This window comes from Apus apus, chromosome 4, assembly GCF_020740795.1.
Source record: "Apus apus isolate bApuApu2 chromosome 4, bApuApu2.pri.cur, whole genome shotgun sequence".
NCBI classification, from domain to species: Eukaryota; Metazoa; Chordata; class Aves; order Apodiformes; family Apodidae; genus Apus; species Apus apus.
This window is the reverse complement of record NC_067285.1, coordinates 19089510-19109053: the sequence shown is the minus strand read 5'-3', so window position 1 is coordinate 19109053 and position 19544 is coordinate 19089510. Positions and strand designations below refer to the sequence as shown.

The following is a 19544-nucleotide window of genomic DNA, read 5'->3' as shown; positions in this document are numbered from 1 at the left end:
TACATTTAAAATATTGTTTAAAATGCATGCTGTCTTAAACTGCTCTGGCTGTCTTTTGAAAATGCAAAAGCTGAAACTAAATGATACTGAGCATGTATGAAATAAAAACATTTCTTTCAGAACTTCCTTCTTGGGAAGAATCCAAAACTTTTCTTGGAATTCAGGTTTTCCCACAATAAACTTAGTTTTGTTGAAACTGTACCTCTTGGCAAGTATGTTTGCTATAGATACATTTCTGCTGGGAAGCATGTCTGTAAGCAGGAGCTTCACTCATGAATATGAGTGGAATTCCTCCTCTCAAGAGAGAAGCTGCAGGTATAAACTGCTGTTACAGCCCCACCTGACTTGCAGTCATCTACAGCTGTGATCCCCCAGAAACTGGAGTCTCTGACTCTCTGGTTCTGCACTTCATGAATGTCAAGAGTAACAAAAGGGTTTCAAGTGACTGTGTGGAAAAACAGAAAATAGTTTCTAGATAAAAGTACTAAAACTGTAAGTTAAATGTCTTAAGGAGACATTTAACTTGCATTTTCACCAGTGCCTTCTGTTCTGGTATTTTATATTATTTTGCATTGGGAAAGATTATTAAAATGGAATTAATCATCTTGTGTGTACCAGTGTCTGGTATATCCAAAAGAGTGTAAAAGGAGGCTGAGTCTGTTTGCAGTGTATTTTATTTTATAAGTCCTCTGACTCAGGGTTTCTACTGGCTTCTGAAGATTGGAAAACAACATTTTTATTTTCCTCCGGGATCACAGTTTTTCTTCTGAGTTGTTTTTTTCTCTGAAAAAATTTGAAATTAAAAGATTGGACAATATGAAAGCATTTTTTATGCCTATTTAAGTCAACTCTGACAAAATTTCAATTAAAAGATCATATAATAAATGAGAAAGTCTTTGCTTCCTGCTTAAATCAACAAGAGTATTTCCACCGATTTCAAACTGCAGCCAGCTTCAACTGAACAGCGTAAATTATTACAGTAGTGCAACACTCATACAACTGTCCTGCAGACATGCGAAATTCTGATGAGAGTAAACAGAGACAGTAGATTAGGATAGTCAGAATAAGATGGTAAGAAAATCTTCAGTAATCAGTATTGATTAGAAGCAGATAGCCCTGTATTTAAAACTAAGCAACTAGCTTTCCAATTGTAAGAGCTGAAGGAAATGCTGCAGAGCAGATATCAGTATTCCCTACCTTCTGGCCCATCCAAATTCACATGGTGAGTAGCAGTTCTGCTTCACTTCTTCTTCTAGGGATTGGAAGAGTTCAGAATTGGCAGCTTCTTGATGAAACTTTGAAAATTGCTTATAGAAACATTCCCTGGGAGTCATAAGTTTCTCTTTGTAAGTTATGCTGTCCTCCTCAGGAGGCTCATTGAAATCTGCTGCCACTGGAGAATCCAGGCAGCCTTCGAGGTCCGGAGAGGTGCTACCTCCATCGCTGCTAGACTGATCCATACTAGTTCCTACTTCTGCACTGCCTGACATTTCTGCCACAAAGTCCTTAATTAGAGAGGATGCTGGAGTCTATGAAAATAACAGAAAGATTGATTAAACTCCTTTTTTATCTCCCATCTTCCTTCCTTTAAGAACAATAATCTGAAGAGGCAATATCGAAAAGCATACGAATGTAAAAATATCAATTCATAGCTGGAAGAGAGGTACTCTCACTAAAGAAGTGTTTAATTTTTTTGCTTATCTTCCACATTCTTGAGGAGTTCCAGCCAGGGAACGACTACACAACTTCACTTTTCCTTATTAATTCTTTGCCAGAGGCGCCCCTTTTTTATTTCTTTTCATACCATGCCTCAGCTTCTTGCCTGTGTTCTCTTCATTGCGTAGAAGTGGCTTTCAGATCTGACCCATGTGACTGATGATAGAAATCAGCCACAGGCACATTGCAGGAGAGCAACAGTAGCCAATTTGTCATCTGGAGATGATCCTGACAACATTCCTGTCTGCCCATGGACAGCTCATGGATTCTGGTGAGACAGGAACCATGAGCGGGCCATTCTGTATGGAGCAAAAGTAATGCAAATGCATGTTCAGTATAAGAGTACTTGTGTATGTGTCCATGAGTTATGTTCAAGTCACAGGAATAATAATGCTGGCACACCTAATGGCACTGGTTTAGTCTCTGCAGTCTCTACAGTGTGTTCTTTTATTTATTTTTTTTTTTCTTTTTCTTCTTATTTATTTAGCTGTATATATTTTTAATAACCAGTTTAGAACCATTACTGCATTGGAAATTTCTGCATTGGAAAAGTTCTGTATTTTCCTCTTTCTTTTGTGATTAATATAGTTACCTCAAGCCCACAAGTTATAATAGCTGCAGCTGAGAAAATCGGCAGTTTCTGCCTGAGGATCTAGTAGAGCATTTTTAGAAGCATTACTAGAAGATCTGTTTGGATAGGAGCTGTCTCACTCCAATGACAATGCTGCAATTAAGTTATTGGACAAGGACAAATATTTCACACCTGCCAGATTCCTGTTCTTTTGGTTGCTAAGGAAGGATCAGTTGAACTCTAGAGGTTGACCTGAAGCCAGGAAGGGAAAGAAATGGAATAGAGAGCCTTGGAGAAATGGGAAGATTGCATTGTTCAAGACTGGATAGGAAATATAGTAATATTTTTTCCAGATTTACAGAGGCAAGTTTACTGACAGAAGCTTTCCCTTACCATGGCACTCTGCTCTATTTCTGGAAGAACACCTTTTGGTGGTCTGCAAAGTAGTAGTGTGACTTCTGGAGGAGCTCCTCTCAACAAGTGCAGGACATCCTAAGCAGGAAGAATGAATATTAGATTTTTTATGGAACACAGTCTATAGCACATGTCATTTTACTAACTGGGAAGGCAACAACTTCTATTGTGAATCCCAGATTCCTAGTATTTGTGCCTCTCAGCACTTTCTGGGGTCCAGAATTCACTACTGTATGATTGTCATGAGTGGTTCATAGTCTTTATGTGAATGTGCATCTAAAGTAAAATCAGTTCTGTTTCCAAACTTTTCCAACAGAAACATAGGGTCAAATTAATTATTTTTATTTTCTTGAAGAAAACAGGGTTCTCAGACAACTTTATTCAAACTGCACATGGCAGGGACATCTTCAGTCAATCATATCAGCATAACTCTACAGATTGCCATACTGGCTTAATGAAAGGGAGACTCCTTGTCGTAACACTTATTCATTGGCATTCAGCTTTTAGCTATAGAGGGAGATAAAATACTTAATCTAGAGGGGGAAAAAAAAAAAAAAAAAGCTGTAGGCTAAACCAGCCTCTCTGCCCTTCTGCACAAACTCAGTAAAAGGCTGTACATCAGAGAGCAAGGCAGTGCTGGAGAGGACAGACCCCAAAGCATTAAAAAAAGAGTACAGTTAGAGCACCCCGCAGGTCTCTAGAACTTACAGTACCTTTTCTTTTGCCGTAGCTATTTAATATTAATTACCTGTCAGTGGGAAAAATTGCATTATTTCATCTTTTATTTGTTACCAATCTTATCTATCTACATAAAACTGGGATTTTTCATAAGATGAAAAGATGACCAAAAAAATAAACCCACATATAGTAGTCCTTTTTTTACCATTTAATTTCTCCATGTGAGTATAGAATTTATTAATCCATGGAAGAAAGTTACACTCTATTTACCTCACCTGGCAGAGACTTGAATCTGGAGCATGGTATAATCATTGCTGCATGACACTACAAAGCACAAATGACCACAGGGAAAAATGTTCCAGTTATGCATAACATCAGCAAAGATTCCAATTAACTAACAATTGGTGTGTATCTAACAACAGACTTTGTTCATAAGTAGTAAAAAAGTTATAAATTAAATAGCTGAAGAAATTACCTAAAAATGTTGTTAGGAAGGAAATTCCTCATAAGAATTCTAGAGAATAATCCTACATTGATATCAGATTCATTATATCCAAATTCTGATTTCCCTCTTGTGCTAAGTTTAAATGCAGTGTCATTCTTTTGTCTTAACATGTTACCTATCCCAAGTCGCAGTGGTAGTACTGCCTGGTACCTGATACAAGAGTCCTTGGACAGGTTTCCCATTCACAGCTAAAATGATGTCTCCAACTTCAATTTCACCATTCTCTGCAGCTGGCTGCCCTGGAAACAGTCTTTTAATCCTGACAATAGCTCCTCCAAGGTGTTCACAAGCATCTTCTTCCATTTGCAGAACACTAAAGCCGAGGCCTCCAGAATTCTTTGTCAATTTGACTTCAAATGTATTATCTGTTCAAATCAGGCATTAGAAAAAGAGTGGGAGATGTGGCATATGTACCCCCTATGGAGCTGATGCAAATCATACCCCCAGCAGACCTTTTCACCCTGTGCTGCAGAGGTAGATCTACTGATACTAGTGGCAAAATAATGGTTTGATGTTCTTTTTAACTCATCTGGGCCCTTGAAATTGCACAGGCAGAATGGGGAGAACTGGATTCTATTCTACCATGTGTTAGCAGACTTTATGCCATCTGGTACATGCCCATGAAGGAAACAGCCTAAAACAGCCTAAAAAGGTTAAAATGCTATCGTTTTATGACATTCTTCTGTAAGTGTTGGGTAGATCTTACTGGAGTTTCAGACAGTAGCTGTCTGAAATTAATTTGGGTGCTGAACTAACCAGTATAAGCTAGAATCAAAGAAACTGCTCTTTCTAAGCAAGAACAAGAGACCAGCCCTTTCCCAAATACCATACGTGAATCTGAACCCCATTCTGCCAGAGACAATGTAGAGGAGTAACTGCCCCATAGGAAAGCACAGTTCAGACTTAGTGTTTATGAGACGGCCTTACAGTAAAAGATACGGCATTTATTTGTTGGCTAAATTCAGTGAAAGTGATGTCTGAATCTTCTGCTTTTAATAAATGAAATTATGGCAGTCTCCAGTCCTGCCCTGGGGCAGCAGTTCACCCTAGCTTCATCACTGACACAGCTTCATCAGTTGTGCTGGCAGTGCTCCCTTTGGGTAACAGACTGGCAACATCAACACAGCTGCTTCCAGCCTCAGAGTGTTACAGAGTTCAGACAGGGATGTCTCCTGCCTGCCCCATTTCATGAACTCTGAAAGATATATTATTTATTCCTAGGATAAATTTAGCTATATCTAGCAACTGTTACTCTAAGCACAGATTTGTTCAGAATTTATTTTTGATTGTGTCAATAATATTGCACATTATATTTTTATTCAGTATGCAGTTTTGCTTCCAACCCACAGAAATTTCATGGAATGATTTTAATTCATTCCTTACTTGCACAATGTAAGAAGTCACCCTGACTTCCTTTTTTATCGCTCACCATCTGTTAAAAAGCAGTAGTCCTTGGTACCATCTGTGAAGGATGTTGCCACAGAAACAACTGTCCTTTGGTCCTCCTTTCTGTCATTAGCAGTCAGGCATGGCTCAGACAATCGGTAGTTTCCCCTTTCTAGAACCAGCTTGGCAATCTAAAACAATGATGAATAGGTTCCAGTTATATGGTACACCATGAACCCTAAGTATTTTTACTTTTCTTTTTTAGGATAAGAGGTTGGATGAGGGAGAGGGAGAAGTTTCTTTTGGCACAGCTTTGCTACTGTGCTTCATGCTAAATACAGTTTATGCTACAGAATATCTTATCGAGCTCTGCTGTTCTACAAACCTGGCCAGATTTCTTGAGGTGTTCCACAGCCTGTTTGTGGGTGATGCCACAGAGGCTGATGCCATCAACCTCCAGCAGACGATCACCTGAGCCAAAAGAAAACAAATAAACATATTTTAAAAAGCATCTAGTTGGTTTGATGTTGAAGTTCAATGGGTATAAAACTTGAGATTTTGCATGTTGCAATAGATCACCATGCTTACATGTGTCAAATTATGTTATTTTGTATGAAAGTAATAGTGCTTGTTATATAGCATTCTATAGCTAGCACTTAAAACATACCAGGGTATAATGTAAGTAAATGCTGTGATATTATTTGGTTATCACAGCAACAGTGAAAGTAGATGTCAGGGTCAGTAGCCTGATGTGTAGCCACAGAGAGGAGCTGTACAATGTTGGTATAAGGCTCCTGATTTTTCAGTGGAATACCTACATGTAATGTAGGGGCAGGCTAAGGAGTGAGGAACTGCGTATTACATTTCACAGTTGTATGACCCCCCTATCCCAAATATCTTTCATTGTCCCTGTGGGAAGCATTCCACACTAACATTGAGTTCTGCAGCCTGGAGTTTTTTTGCCAGACATGTTACCTATCTTTATTTGTCCATCCTTATCTGCTGGCCCCCGGGGAATAATGGACTTCACGTATATCCCACCGTGACGCACGCTAGTGTTAATTCCACCCTGCGAAACATATGCCCACAGATTAGAGTGGAGCCTTCACATGTTCTTCCTGTGGTAAAAATCAAAGCAACTTACACGTGCACTGCAAAGCAACTGCTTCAGAAATTACTTTTAAAAAATATATATATAGGAAAAAAGGGAAGAGGATATTACTCCCAAGTCCCATCTAGTTGTAATATACTTCCATAGGCTGTAATCTTGTTTTATTTTGTAAAGAATGCAATGCATTTCTATGGGGCTATATGAAAACATTCCCTAAATGTTCATTGATTTTTCCCTATGTTAACATAAAGATGGGGTTGCACCTTTCAGTCTAGCCCAACTATACAATTGTTAACCTTTCAGGCAATATATAAAGCATGTACTTGAACTTGTGAAGCCACTTGAAAGCCTGCAGCTCAGTGGAATTCCAGATTAATTTAAGAATCACGTTCTTTCCATCTACATTCCCTAGTCAAATTCAGAAGAAAAAAAGCAGCCCTCCATTTCTTCTTCAGACAATGAAATTGCTGTTGTTTCCCACTCTATTTCAGCAAGAACTGTAGACATCGCAGCTTAGAGGGGTAAATTCAACTTTAGTAGTCAGGACAGGGACATATTATTCAAATGAGGCAGATATTTTTCACTGCTGCCTTCTCTGGTCCTCTAAATATATGAGGAACTGTATTTCGTCATATTAGGAAATAGAAATAGCTAGAGTCCTTTCTCTGGCCTTCAGGGCAAGAAGTCTGTCATATTTGTGTCCACACTGCTAATCTTTCAACCCCCACCCCCCCCACCATGAGATGGCTTCTGTTGTACTGCATGTTGGGGCACAGATCAAAGCCATATTCGGGGCTGCCAAAAATTAAAGAGTGCCTGTGGGCCACTGCTTCAGCCCATGCCATGGTCCTGCATAATCTGCTTGTATAGACACAGCCTCTGAGTTCCAGGAGCTACAGGGAAGCAGCAAAACCAGTCATTACATTTTCTAGAGGCTGTGGCTGTATCCCTCCCTGACCAAACTCCACTTTCAGTGGTAGGTCTTGTTCTCAAATTGAGCAAGGATTAAAAGGGTTTATACTGCCACATTCATTATGCCTGCATGCTTCTTTCACAAATTCTGCAAGCAAGAACTGTGGAATAAACAGAGCCAGTACTTTTGGATTTCTCTGTCAATCAATTGGCTATGCTAACATTTTTTGTTTTCAGCCTATTTTCTATATTTATTTCACATAAATACACTTTTCTGTGTTTTTATTGGTCATATAACAGTTTGACAGACACACAGAAAGAATAACAGTAACACTTACAGTGACACTGATTCCAAAAGTCCCTTCTTCTTTAACAAGCTCCACAGTATAGATTTCCTTTGAGTTAGTTTCAGATGGAGATGGTAAGTGTGAAGAATCGGTTTTCTGTCTCGAAAATATAAACACTAATGAGACTACAGCATTTTAATTAAAAAGGAGGGAAAAGAAAGACAAAAAAGAGAGTTTCCTAAATATATAAAACGGTTGATCCTTTTGTCACTGTAAGCCTGAAGTGGTATCATTTATATCCCTGATGTTATTTCAAAGCTTTCCTATTCTTTTCACATATTTAAGACATGTCTATGATTTTAATATTTCCAATGTAAATTAACAAATAGCATCTTCCAAGGTTTTCTTTCTTCTTCCCTTATTTTTAAAATTTCTCACTTACTTTCCATTCTTAATATAGCTGGCATGTTTGTAAGATATATACTGGGTGCAATACCACTGAAAAACATCAAAATCTCAGTTACCTCCACATCCAGGCTGTCAGCTGAAGGAGCTGGAATCACGGGGCCTAATTTTGGTGCTAAACTCCAGGAAAGTGTCTTCTCAAGTTCATCTATAGTTATGTCCTGTTCTTTGGGGAGAGCTGTATGACAATCCTGAATCTTTTTTCTCCCACTGTCTATACAAGAGATCTCAGATCCGCTAGTGCTGTTTCCTCTTGAGAGAGTCTTTTCTTCATTTGTTCCTTCTTCATACATGTCTATAAAGCCATACCAAAACAAAACATTGCTGAATGGAAACAGTAAGTAAACTTGAGGGCAAATATTATTATACAGGAGGAAAAAGTAACTTCTTACATCAGCTGGTTGTGAAATCTGATTTAGAAAATGAGTCAGTCATAGTAAAATGGAGTGCTGCTTTTGTAAGTGCAGAGAAATGTATTTGCTTCAGCACTGTAGAGGACTATAGCTCTATCAGAGAAAGAAAAGCAAAAATTCCCTTGGTATTCACCAATGCAGCCCATAATAGATTTTTTCACACAGACTGTAGAACAGAGAGCACATAATTACCTACTAGAAATGGACTAATTTCAGTGCTTGGCTATGGTTATTGTAACTGACACTGTGTAGCAAAAAAGTACTACTACATCCCAGTGCCTAAAAGATATCAGTGTTCTAGGTTAACTATTGGCATTCCATAGGCAGCAAAGACATTTGCCTTTATACCTTTGGGTTGAGAGATTATGAGCTCCACTTCATCACTAGAATTCTGTATGATTTTAACTGCAGTGTTAAATGAAACGCCCTCGAGACTAATATTATTCACAGAGATGAGTCGTCCTCCTTAAAACAAACAAACAAACAAACAAACAAAAACAAAACAAAACAACAACAACAAAAAAAACCACAAAAAAAACCAAGACAAAGCACATTTAAATAAGGAAATAAATCCAGAGTAGCTAACTTTAAACTGTGAAAGGATTTTAGTTCTAATTAAAAACTAAGGACAGTGACCTGGTTTGATATTTCCAGCTCTGTCTGCAGGTCCCCCAGGTATAATTGAAGCGATAAAGATACCAAGGTCTAATTTTCCTACGTTTTCTCCTCCAATAATTACAAAACCTGCAAAAAGGAGATAGAGCGAGAATACAGAGATGTCGGCAGTATGAGAAAAGATGAACCTTAAGAGCACAAAAGGCTCTTACTCCAATGACATAAGTATTATATATGACCTGGAGATTAGGGAGCTCTGATTTACTTGGTGTCAAGGTCTTACAGTGTGCTGGTGACTTTGGTGGCTATTTAAATATAATTTCTCAATATGAGTACTTTTCTGGCTTGGAACTTAAAAATTCCAACTACTTTCTTACAAGAGTCATAAATCATGTGGACCTTAGTATTTAACACCTGCAGGAGGAAAATGGTATAAAAGCTCATTAGATAGATTCTAACATCAGTCTGCATGATGTAGCCAAGGTTTCCTGAGGTGAGCCATGTAAACTTGTAATAGATATGTAAGAGATATCTAAGAAAATTAAATCTGGTTTTGAGCAGTTCTATTTCACTTTCCTAGCTCAGAGTATTCTGTCTATTGCAGAATACATTCTTCTCACTGGTAGAATAGTTGAGGATCAGGATATTCCATGCAGACCTGCATCATTTAGAAATTTGCTGTTTATTGTAATTAATGGTCAGCTGTGAAACCTGACAGTCCTCTGAACTCATCCACAAGAACAGGATGCAGTGGCATAGTGTATTACATTAAAAAAGGGTTATCTGAATAAGAATCAAAAGTCAGGAAACATTCATGCTAAGCTTGTGTTCTCATTTTGCATTCCCACAGGCAATATCTGAAAAGTTTGCAGAACATCATCTCCCCCTGTGTAAGTTCTAAGACAAAATTACTGTGCCTGTATTTCAGATAGAAAACTAGACGTTTGTCCCTTGCATTCTACTCTTATCACTTGATCCCCTTGACCTCTGCAGCCTGAGTTAATCCTCTGAAAAAAACTGTGATCTTGATTTATGTGCTTAGCCCTTTTCAGTCTCAGAAATTCTAAGTCTTCCACAAAGATTGGTAGTCTTATTCTATAAGAAGAATAAATGAGGTGAAGAAGGTTACAATCTTGCTCAGGCTGAGTCAGCAAGTATCAGTGTTAGCACCAGGATCTGACAGTCCCAGTAATGGCCATAACATTATGTTCCCTACTTACCAAATCCATTCTTAGGGTCACGTTTTAGGCTGACACAAATAATTTCTCTCTCTAGACCACTTAGCAAAAGTTCCTTTTGGGTGGCTGGTGATCCAGGTGCTGCAGAAACAAAACAGCTAGAATAAATGCAGATGAATGCAGGGAGACAGTACATTATATAGTATAAAAAACTGAGGCTTCAAAAATTAAAATATATTGGATTTTTTTGTTTGTTTTAAGCATTACCATTACTTCTGAATCAATGTAATTCATGAAGCTCAAACAAGTAATTGAAAATTTGCATTCTTTACGGAAGTTTATGTACAATAGCTGTGTAAGCTCTTCCCATAATGTTCCTTTCTGGAACAGTATTCATTTATCTGGAATGTTTTAATCAAGATTAGGCTATATAAAGAGTTTGGCATGTAGGACCCATTGTACATGAGGCTGATTTGGACACAATCTCCTATGGGTTCCTTTGGAAACTCCAGCCCTTCAGCCCTGTGGGCCTTTTTGGCTCTGTAAGTGCAATCCAAGCAGCGCTGATTGTGATGCTGACTTTTGTAGTGTTGATACTACTTAACATTATTAAATTGCCACAATGTGTTTAAAGAACAGTTTTTAAATGGACTAACCAAACAGTCATAGCTTCATATTCAATAGATCAGCACACTGTGTGCATGCAATGTGGTTCCTGAAAATTAGGTGTCCAGCTCTCATTCCAATTAGTGTCATGAAAATGCAAGAACAGAGGAAGGACCTGGAGCCTGTGTTGTTGTATGCATCATTTCTTGAGTTGTAAATCTGAATTGCAAACCAAATTATGACATCTGAACATAGGGATATTGCTTCACGTGAGAGTCCTGGGTGTACTGAACTACATCTCTGAAGAGTACTAGGCACCACTGATAGAATAATTTTATCATGAGGTCCCTTACCACTGATTCTAATTGGAAGCAGGAGTAAAAGGGAAGAAAACAGCTTGTCTTGTTAAACTGTGGTTTAGGTACCAAGACTAGCAGTGCAAGAGTATTCCTTTTTAATCTGTAAATAGACTATGTTTGGTTGTCCTACCTTTGAAACAATAAATATGGAAGGATACTGTTTGTCTTTGTGATTATTATACTCACCACTGATTGTGTTCTGAGTTGAGTGGATAGAGAGGTAGTCATAGCTCCTTTGCTTTCCATTCAAATTGATGTGCATTTCTGACTGGGATATCCCTGATGTGGATCTGTATGGCAGGAAATGAAGACAGCATTACTATAACAAATCAGCAGTGCTGTTTAGCACTCTTCATTGTCATCAGTCTGTCAGAGTCATGTTGGGAATGAACGTGGTTATAGCCTTTCAACAATCATTCTGATTTCTAGGCCACATTTCATTGTAGGGGCGAGGTACTTATCCTTGCCAGCATCTGCTTCCAAATAACAGTTGCTGTTGGACCACTCACATCTTGACTGATTTCTCCCTTTGTTTTCCTCTGAGCTGAGTGCAGGCATCAGGAAAACACAGCATAGCCTCAACATGATTAATTTACACAAAACCATAACTGAAAGTTTTCCTGGTAATTTATATTCTTTTTGGCTCTAATCTAACTCTTAGTATTCTAAAATGCACTAGAATTCATAAAAGGCCTTGAGACTGTGTGCAGCTATAGTAACCACCTACGCTGGTGAATGTACCAATGCAAATGAAATGGGAGAAGTTCTTACTCTGTTCTCTGTGATTAGCAATTGTAGACATGGAGTAATCAATCAGCTAAGACCTGCTCAAAAACAGCTGCCACTGTGCCTTCAGTTCACATACTGCCATTTCCAGATAAGATATATAGCCATAAATGTTTATACTTTTATTCACCCTTATTTTTATCTTTCTCCATAACCCAATAAGTGGTTCATTCCTGAAGTGGGTACAAATTTAGATTTTGCTGTTTTTCAAGTTCTTATCTGTTAGACTGTTAGCTTCCTGCTGTGTTTGCACTACTGCTGGCACCATGGAGCCCTAGGCCTGATGGGGCCTTTTTGGTGTGACCACAGTAAAGACAGCAAAAAAATTGTCTGCCTCACAGTTCACTATAGAGGTTTGCAATAAGATAGTCTAATATTGAGTATTCTTACACATGATCAAACAAAAAACAAAACAAAACAAAAATCAACTTACCTCCCAAGATTGCTTTTCTCTCTATTCCTGTTGTTGGTTTCCACACTGAGGTTATCACAAGATTTGCTCATCATCCCAGCAGAAAGGTTTTCCAGGTGTGCTCCATAGAGCACATTCTCTGAACGAGACAGTCTTTGAATCAGGGCAAGGTGTTCATGTTGACCTGCATATGTAGAATTTGACTTGTCTATTTCCATGAATTTACTTTCCTCTGAATAAGAAGGGAAAGAGAGCGGGAAGAAGGAAAAATAAATCCACTTGTATTATCCCATATTTTTATGCTCAGAGGTTCTTTCTGTCTAACCTTTTGAACATGCCAGCAAAAAAGATTGGCATCACAGATATATTTTTTTCTGGTATTCCTGAGTATATCTAGGCCTTGGAATAAGTGGAAAGGTTTCCAATCCATTTCTTTCATAGACAGCATAAGCTGTATTTAGATTTCATTTCTATGAATTATACTGCAAATTGACTTTCCAGAAACACAGATGAAATGTACTACCCCTTATAATTTAAATCTGAGTATCTCTGTAAAGTATTTTTGTAAATTTTTTTGTAAATGTAACATTTTGTAAATGTTAAGTTTATAAGAAATATCTGTCTGCCAGAGACTCAATTAGCTGAGTTGGTAGTTTCCTATCCTTGATGGCCCACCTCTCCAATATATGTATATCTGAGAAGACAGTAACTCTAATAATACAAGCTCTCTTAAATTCAGAGAGGGGTCAAGGAGCTGGCTGTTTGCTCTGTGTGATTTGTACAAGTGAGGTTGAGTAAGGGACCAACTGGGAATCAATACTTGCTATCCAATTTTCCATCTCTGTGTAAAATCTACTACTTGCTTAATGACACATGGGCTCTGCTGTATACGAATGTATCCTCTCAAATTATTGATTTCCTTGAAACAAGGTAGTGCTGGAGGAAGCATTGTTAATTTATTTAGGTTCTCAGCAGATGGGCTGGAGAGGGGATTTGAAGGAGAGAGGGACTGCAGGTAATGGAGACATGCTGGAAAGTAAAAGATACCTGCTTGGGGATCCCAGGCTTGCACAGCTATGGACTTTATTCATCTTGTATGTGACAGCTGACTGCCTATGCATTTTCCTGAAAAATATTAGCCTGAATGCAACTTTCTAAAACACTACGGTGCAGCATTAAACTGTGGCTCCCTTTTTCCTCAGTAACTTTGATCAGGGCATTTGTTAAGGCTTCAGAAGGCTTAACCGTCCACAGTATTACCACAGTCTGAGAGTTGCCATGGTGATTTCAAAGTAGCAGGTTACTAGCAAAAGATGGTGACTTACATATATGAACACTGCAGCAGAAGGAAGAGTGTACCTCATGCAGAAAAAGCCTTATAATCTCTTACACCCTCACTGTGGTGGCAAAGGCAGCATTTTTGACTGTCTCTCATTCCCTTCACAAAGCCTTTCTTTCTGTGCCAGCAAGCACACACCGAACCTCGGAACCTGCAGTAATGCAGCTTGTGTAAGTCTGGCTTGTTTCAGTGATTTGGGGTCCTTGTAATTATGATTTGGGTTATAATTTTCTTAGCTTTTGAGCATTTTTAAAATTATTTTTTTTTCCTCTTATATATGGAATGTAGGAATTTTTGTAAAGATATATTACCACAAGCAAATGTGTCACAGGAAACTTTAAGATTCACTATTAGCCCTCAATTCCACTAAATTATATTTGAAGCTTCTGAAGCCCAAGCAACAAAAGAGGCCTACAATCTAAATGTCATCCTAGCACATTTTTCCATGATAACAAACTTGCGGAGGTGGAATATCACTTTTCATTAAATAATTTTAGTGGGAAATTAGCAATATATCAATCATCTGACTATATGCCATGATATAATTTGTTGCAAATGCTTTTGCAATTTGACTAGAGCATGGAGTATCCCAGCAGATAAGGTGTGTGCCAAGATGTCCAAGAAAGCCATCAGCATCCTGGCCTACATTAGAAATAGCGTGACCAGCAGGACTAAGGGGGTGATTCTGCCCTTATGTTCTGAATTGGTGAGGCTGCACCTCAAGTACTGTGTGCAGTTTTGGGCACCACAGTATAGGAAGGACATCAAGGTGCTGGAGAGGGTGCAAAGAGGGCAACTAGGCTGATTAGGGGTCTGGAGAATAGATCTTATGAGGAGTGGCTGAGGGAGCTGGGGCTGTTCAGGCTGGAGAAGAGGAGAGTGAGGGGAGACCTCATTGCTCTCTACAACTACCTGAAAGGGGGTTGTAGTAAGGCAGGTGCTGGCTGCTTCTTTCTAGTGACTAGTGACAGGACAAGAGGAAATGGGACCAAGTTGCACCGAGGGAGTTTCAAATTGGATATTAGGAAAAATTTCTTCTCAGAAAGAGTGGTGAGGCATTGGAACTGGCTGCCCAGAGAGGTGCTGGAGGCACCATCCCTGGAGGTGTTCAAAAAACAGGTAGACGTGGTGTTTCAGGAGATGGTTTAGTGATTAGGCATTGGAGGGTGGATGGTTGGACTTGATGATCTTGAAGGTCTTTTCCAACCTTGATGATTCTATGATTCTCCTGCTATGACTCACTGGGTCAAATACTCAGTGGTTGTAAATGATCATAATTCTGTTCAAGGCAATAGATGAGTCCTCAGCTAGTGAAAACTCATGCTTTTTCCACTGAAGTAGAAGAGTGATGACAGTTGTCAGCTCTAGGCTGTTCTTTCTTATGTGCCTCAGTTTCCCTATAATGATCCTCACCCATCTTTATAGAGCATGCTGAGAACTGTGGGTGAGAAGTGCTATGTAACTGCCCTGGGTTGAGCAGAAAACTATGGAAAATCTGAAGTCTACGGAAGTATTAGTCATACCTTCCATAGACATGGTAAAATCTAAGGTAAGAGCAGGTAGTAGCTACATAGTTGGATAGGTTTGACCAATATGTCTTTGGTTTAGTGGTTTGGTCCTGGAACTGGGCTGTAGGGCTGAACCCTGTCTTAAGCAAAGAAACCAGTAAATAAATTCTGCTCCAGCATATCTGGCCTCTACTATAGGTCTTCTTTGTGTGGAACACTTATCAGTTTACATTTGGGGTAAGTCTGATATGTTTCCTCAGAATTCTCAGCAGGTTTCCTGAAGGGAAGTGTAATCTTGCTGGTTTGTTTTGTTGTGGTTGTTGTTGTTGTTGTTTTTTAAATTGAGTTTAGCTACATAGTAATTATCATCAGAGAACCCCTCTCAACCCCCTGCTCATGCCCATTCACATGCACATGCTAAATTAGACTTAGAGACCTCTACCTTTCAGTGAAGTAGGAGACATTGTTTTCTAGTCTGCAAAAGAGAAAGTGAAGCACAGTGAAATAACGAGTAAGGAAAATGTATTTATACCTCACCTGATGCAGTTTGCCGAAGTTGCCTAGAATTCATCTGTGCATTGAATTTGTGCTGGGCAGAGCAGAGGTCCAGGAGATATTTACATGTCTTTGCTCTATCGGTAATGAAGGTGTGTTTCTTGCCACTGAAGCTGCTTTCAATCGTGAATTTTTTTCTCTAAAGTGAAAAAAAAAGCAGCACATCTTGCTTCATATATAAGTCATTACGCTGAGGCACTGAAAGTTTTTTTGTATAATCTTGTTCATGAAAAGGTTTGACATAGTCTCTGTAATAGTCAACCAGATTATTCAGTTTTATAGTAATTTGATTCTGGCCTTGGCAAAAACTCCAGAACTAAACCTCACTAAGAACTGTATATCTTGGTATCTTGATATCCACATCCAGATCCAGCCTTGATTTTAGACTGTTTAAAAAAAAAAACAACCAAACTTGTCTGTACAGAATTAGTCTAATTCTGGCTCTGAATGCAATAAATTTATCAAAGTGACAGGCAGAAGGGGAGTAAAATTGTAGAGTAGAGAAGAGATTCACTTTGTGCCAACTCACATGAGCAGAGATTCTCTCAGTTTCACGCCACTGGAATCTTAAACTGGCAATTCTTGTGTGATTTTTGACCTCATACACAATGAGGCCTTTGGCACAGATTCCCAGGATGATGTCCCCTCCTGCTGCTTTCTTCTCTTGGGACACACGATAGAATAACACACCATATTCAGGAAGTTGCTGAGTCACCTTGTAGAAAATGCGTTATTCAAAAAGAGGCATGGAAAGAAAGTTAGGTATATGGGAGAGGAAATGGTTTTGAGTGTCTCCACTGTCACTGTGTGACAAAGCCTTTAAAAACCCTTACCAAATTTTCATACCTGCTGCCTCAGAGAATCATGACCTTACGGTGGTCTGTCATAGAGCTATTACACACATTCATTTTCCATGTGTAAAACTGAAATAACACTTTCCCACACACCCCATTTGAAGAGGTTGGAGGAGTATGTAGCTTCTTGCAAGATAATCTAAATATTACAGTGGCACTGAGGTTCTCAGCATTACTGCTGCTTGGTACTTGTGTGCATTTCTGAATAGAAATCCACGCAGGATTAAAGCTGCTTGACTACTGTTAAACCTTGTTTCTTTCAATTTTCTTTTCTGTGTCTTTGTTTCCCTGAGCGAACTCAGAAATCACAAGGTACAGCAAATATTATAATATTAGTAAAACTGCTAATATTTTGGTGCCAGGGCTACTCTGATATTGTTATTGGCTTCTGTGGTTTCCTTTCTACAATGATAATGACCAGTTGGAAATCTTAACTCCAGTGACACCTCAGATCCCAATCTGTAACGAACTCACTCAGGTACATACAACCATTCCTTCAGGGCTATAATCTTTTAAAATCAGACATTATACATTTCCATTGCCAAGAATCTTAAATTGTAGGGTTTGCTACACTATACCTCAAAGAATCTCACCTAGACTTTTCAGGGAATTCCACTGTCTCAGAATTCCCTTCAGGGCCATAGTAACAGATCTTCAATGTCGCTTCAATCTTGCACAGTACTCATAGCTGGGTGAAAAGTTAAGTAGGATTATAGTTCAAGGGACTGTGGATCCAGCTTCTGCCCCTGCCATCTGACTATGCAGAAAATACTCTGAGGAACTTTTCCAGAAGTTCTGAGTATTGTTTCTTGTCTTTCTACCTCCCGCACTTGGCCACAATGTGTTAAAATGTGACTCAGACCCTTTACAGAACTATGGAATATGAGGAGGGTTTTCTGTGCTGGTCTGCAGATCAGTATGAGTTTATTATAAAATATTATGGTTTTTTTTTCCTGAAAAGCTAATGGAGAATCCCCAAATTACTTTTAAACAATAAAAAGAGGTTTTCAGTGACCAAGATAAAACACTTCAAGATTCATTTTTCAGAAAGTATCCAGAGCACGAATGTTCAGGTCCTGAAAACTGGGGCACCTATAATCACTAGCTGAATCTGGGGTTTAATTTTAATCTCTTTAATGTTTGTAATTAGCATGTTCTTGCCATGGGGGTTATCTTTCTCACTTTGTATGTTGTGTTGACTCCTTCTACAGATGTATTCATTGAAACAGATACTAACAAAGCCGGTTTTCTTCATTGGATTTGCCACACATGATGGCATTAAGGTTAAGCTTCAATCTATTTCTTCAATTCCACTGGCAGTGTTAGATGAGGAACTAACATAATTAAACAGCAATTGAACTAAAATTATGCTATAAATAACATCATGTGGTAGTGCAGCAAAATAGCTATTGATACTCATCTGTTATCTATTCCCTGATATTTTTCCTTTGATGGAAAGCAAAAAAGTTTGGGGAGAAGGAGAAATTAGGAGGGAAAAAATGAAATCCCACATCATCGTGACACTCTAGAGCCCTAGAGAAATAGTAATGTGAGAAAATACTCCAGATAACTCCTTCCTTACTTCCAGGGTTCTCAGATATTTTTAAACAGATAGTCAATTCATGTTTAGAAAGTGGCTGAACAGCTGCTGTAGTTTCAGAAGTCAAGAAAGCAATTATTCTCATGTTTTATAATAACCTATAATACGTTCTGTGGGTATTTTTATAATAATCTGGAACCCAGACATGTTGGTAACATGCTGAAAATTTGCATCAACCCTTAGGATGTTGAAAATACCCTGAAATACCTGTTAACCCTTTATCAAGTATCAGTGAAAAGAAAGCTACCACGTAAACGTGATGTAAGTTATTTAGAGTGACAGTATATACAGCAGAATAAAATTCTGAGGGTTTTTTTTTGACTTATTAAAAAAATGTTCACCATTTCTAAAATCCACTGTATCAGGCAAGATAATAATATTTATCTATGAAAATAGATAAACACAATGGTAACTAGAGAATGGCTTTCTGTCTCTAAAGAAATAAATAATGGTTGGGGTATGGCAAGTTCATAGAGTTACTAAGGCTGGGAAAGACCTCTAAGATCATGAAGTCCAAAGCTACCTTTAGAAATTCTAGTTCAGCTTCATCCTCAAAGAGGGAATGATACATGTGATGTAATTTAGCGAGCTCTCTCTGTACGTAGGCCAGGGTCATTTTCTCTATTTGGCTTGCTGGAATGTAGTCCTCAACACGAAAATAGCTCTTCCCATGCATCTTTGGGAGAAAAAAAAACAACCAAAAAATAAAAAAAAAGAAAAGAAAGAGGAGCCTTTTTTTCTTTCTTGACTTTTCTTATTTAGTGCATTTCCATTTTCAGGGTGACCTGTATGCTGTCACCTAGTTGCCATTTCCTAGAAGAAGAAGGGGAATACCAGGTAGTGTCCTGACAGCCAAATGTGCCTCTTGCACCTGTGCTCAGGCAGGTGCCCAAAGCACATGCTACTTCTCTGTGCAGAGGGGGGAAAAGAGCTGGCCCGACAGACATGCCTGCAGTCTTGTACTTAGAGCTGACAGCTACAGCTGCATCACTACCACCTACAGTGAGGGACCCAATGCCAGAATGGATCTGACCAGATGGATCAGACTACTCAAGTTCAATTAGTAGAGCTACACTGATTTATGTAACTGAAGATATGGCAGAAAACAGAAGTGGGTATTTTCTGTTCACTCCAATGCTAGGATAACTAGTTCAGATATGTCATAAGTGACCTTCTTGTCTTTGAAGCTTGTGGATCTGAGCCTACACACAACATAGCTGTGAAGTCTTCAGTGCTTATTTATTTTTCTCTTCCATGTTTTGTAATCTCTCTAA

The 19544-nt window shown here is 38.6% G+C and overlaps 2 protein-coding genes across 2 annotated transcripts in view; one reads left to right on the top strand and one right to left on the bottom strand.

Annotated features, from left to right (window-relative positions):
• MAPK8 (mitogen-activated protein kinase 8) overlaps positions 1 to 19544 on the top strand; it is a 130870-nt gene that overhangs the window by 31304 nt on the left and 80022 nt on the right. The window lies entirely within an intron of this gene.
• Positions 1 to 19544, bottom strand: part of FRMPD2 (FERM and PDZ domain containing 2) — a 65810-nt gene that overhangs the window by 11212 nt on the left and 35054 nt on the right. Inside the window, exons 15-30 of the mRNA XM_051616861.1 lie at positions 18794 to 18946; positions 16346 to 16531; positions 15799 to 15955; positions 12436 to 12646; positions 11403 to 11506; positions 10294 to 10392; positions 9095 to 9202; positions 8807 to 8923; positions 8105 to 8340; positions 7632 to 7736; positions 6246 to 6339; positions 5656 to 5741; positions 5314 to 5461; positions 4035 to 4249; positions 2681 to 2779; positions 1198 to 1529 (exon numbers count right to left, since the gene is read on the bottom strand). Coding sequence (XP_051472821.1) covers positions 1198 to 1529; positions 2681 to 2779; positions 4035 to 4249; positions 5314 to 5461; positions 5656 to 5741; positions 6246 to 6339; positions 7632 to 7736; positions 8105 to 8340; positions 8807 to 8923; positions 9095 to 9202; positions 10294 to 10392; positions 11403 to 11506; positions 12436 to 12646; positions 15799 to 15955; positions 16346 to 16531; positions 18794 to 18946 — 2450 coding nt within the window. The remainder of the gene's footprint in view (positions 1 to 1197; positions 1530 to 2680; positions 2780 to 4034; positions 4250 to 5313; positions 5462 to 5655; positions 5742 to 6245; positions 6340 to 7631; positions 7737 to 8104; positions 8341 to 8806; positions 8924 to 9094; positions 9203 to 10293; positions 10393 to 11402; positions 11507 to 12435; positions 12647 to 15798; positions 15956 to 16345; positions 16532 to 18793; positions 18947 to 19544) is intronic.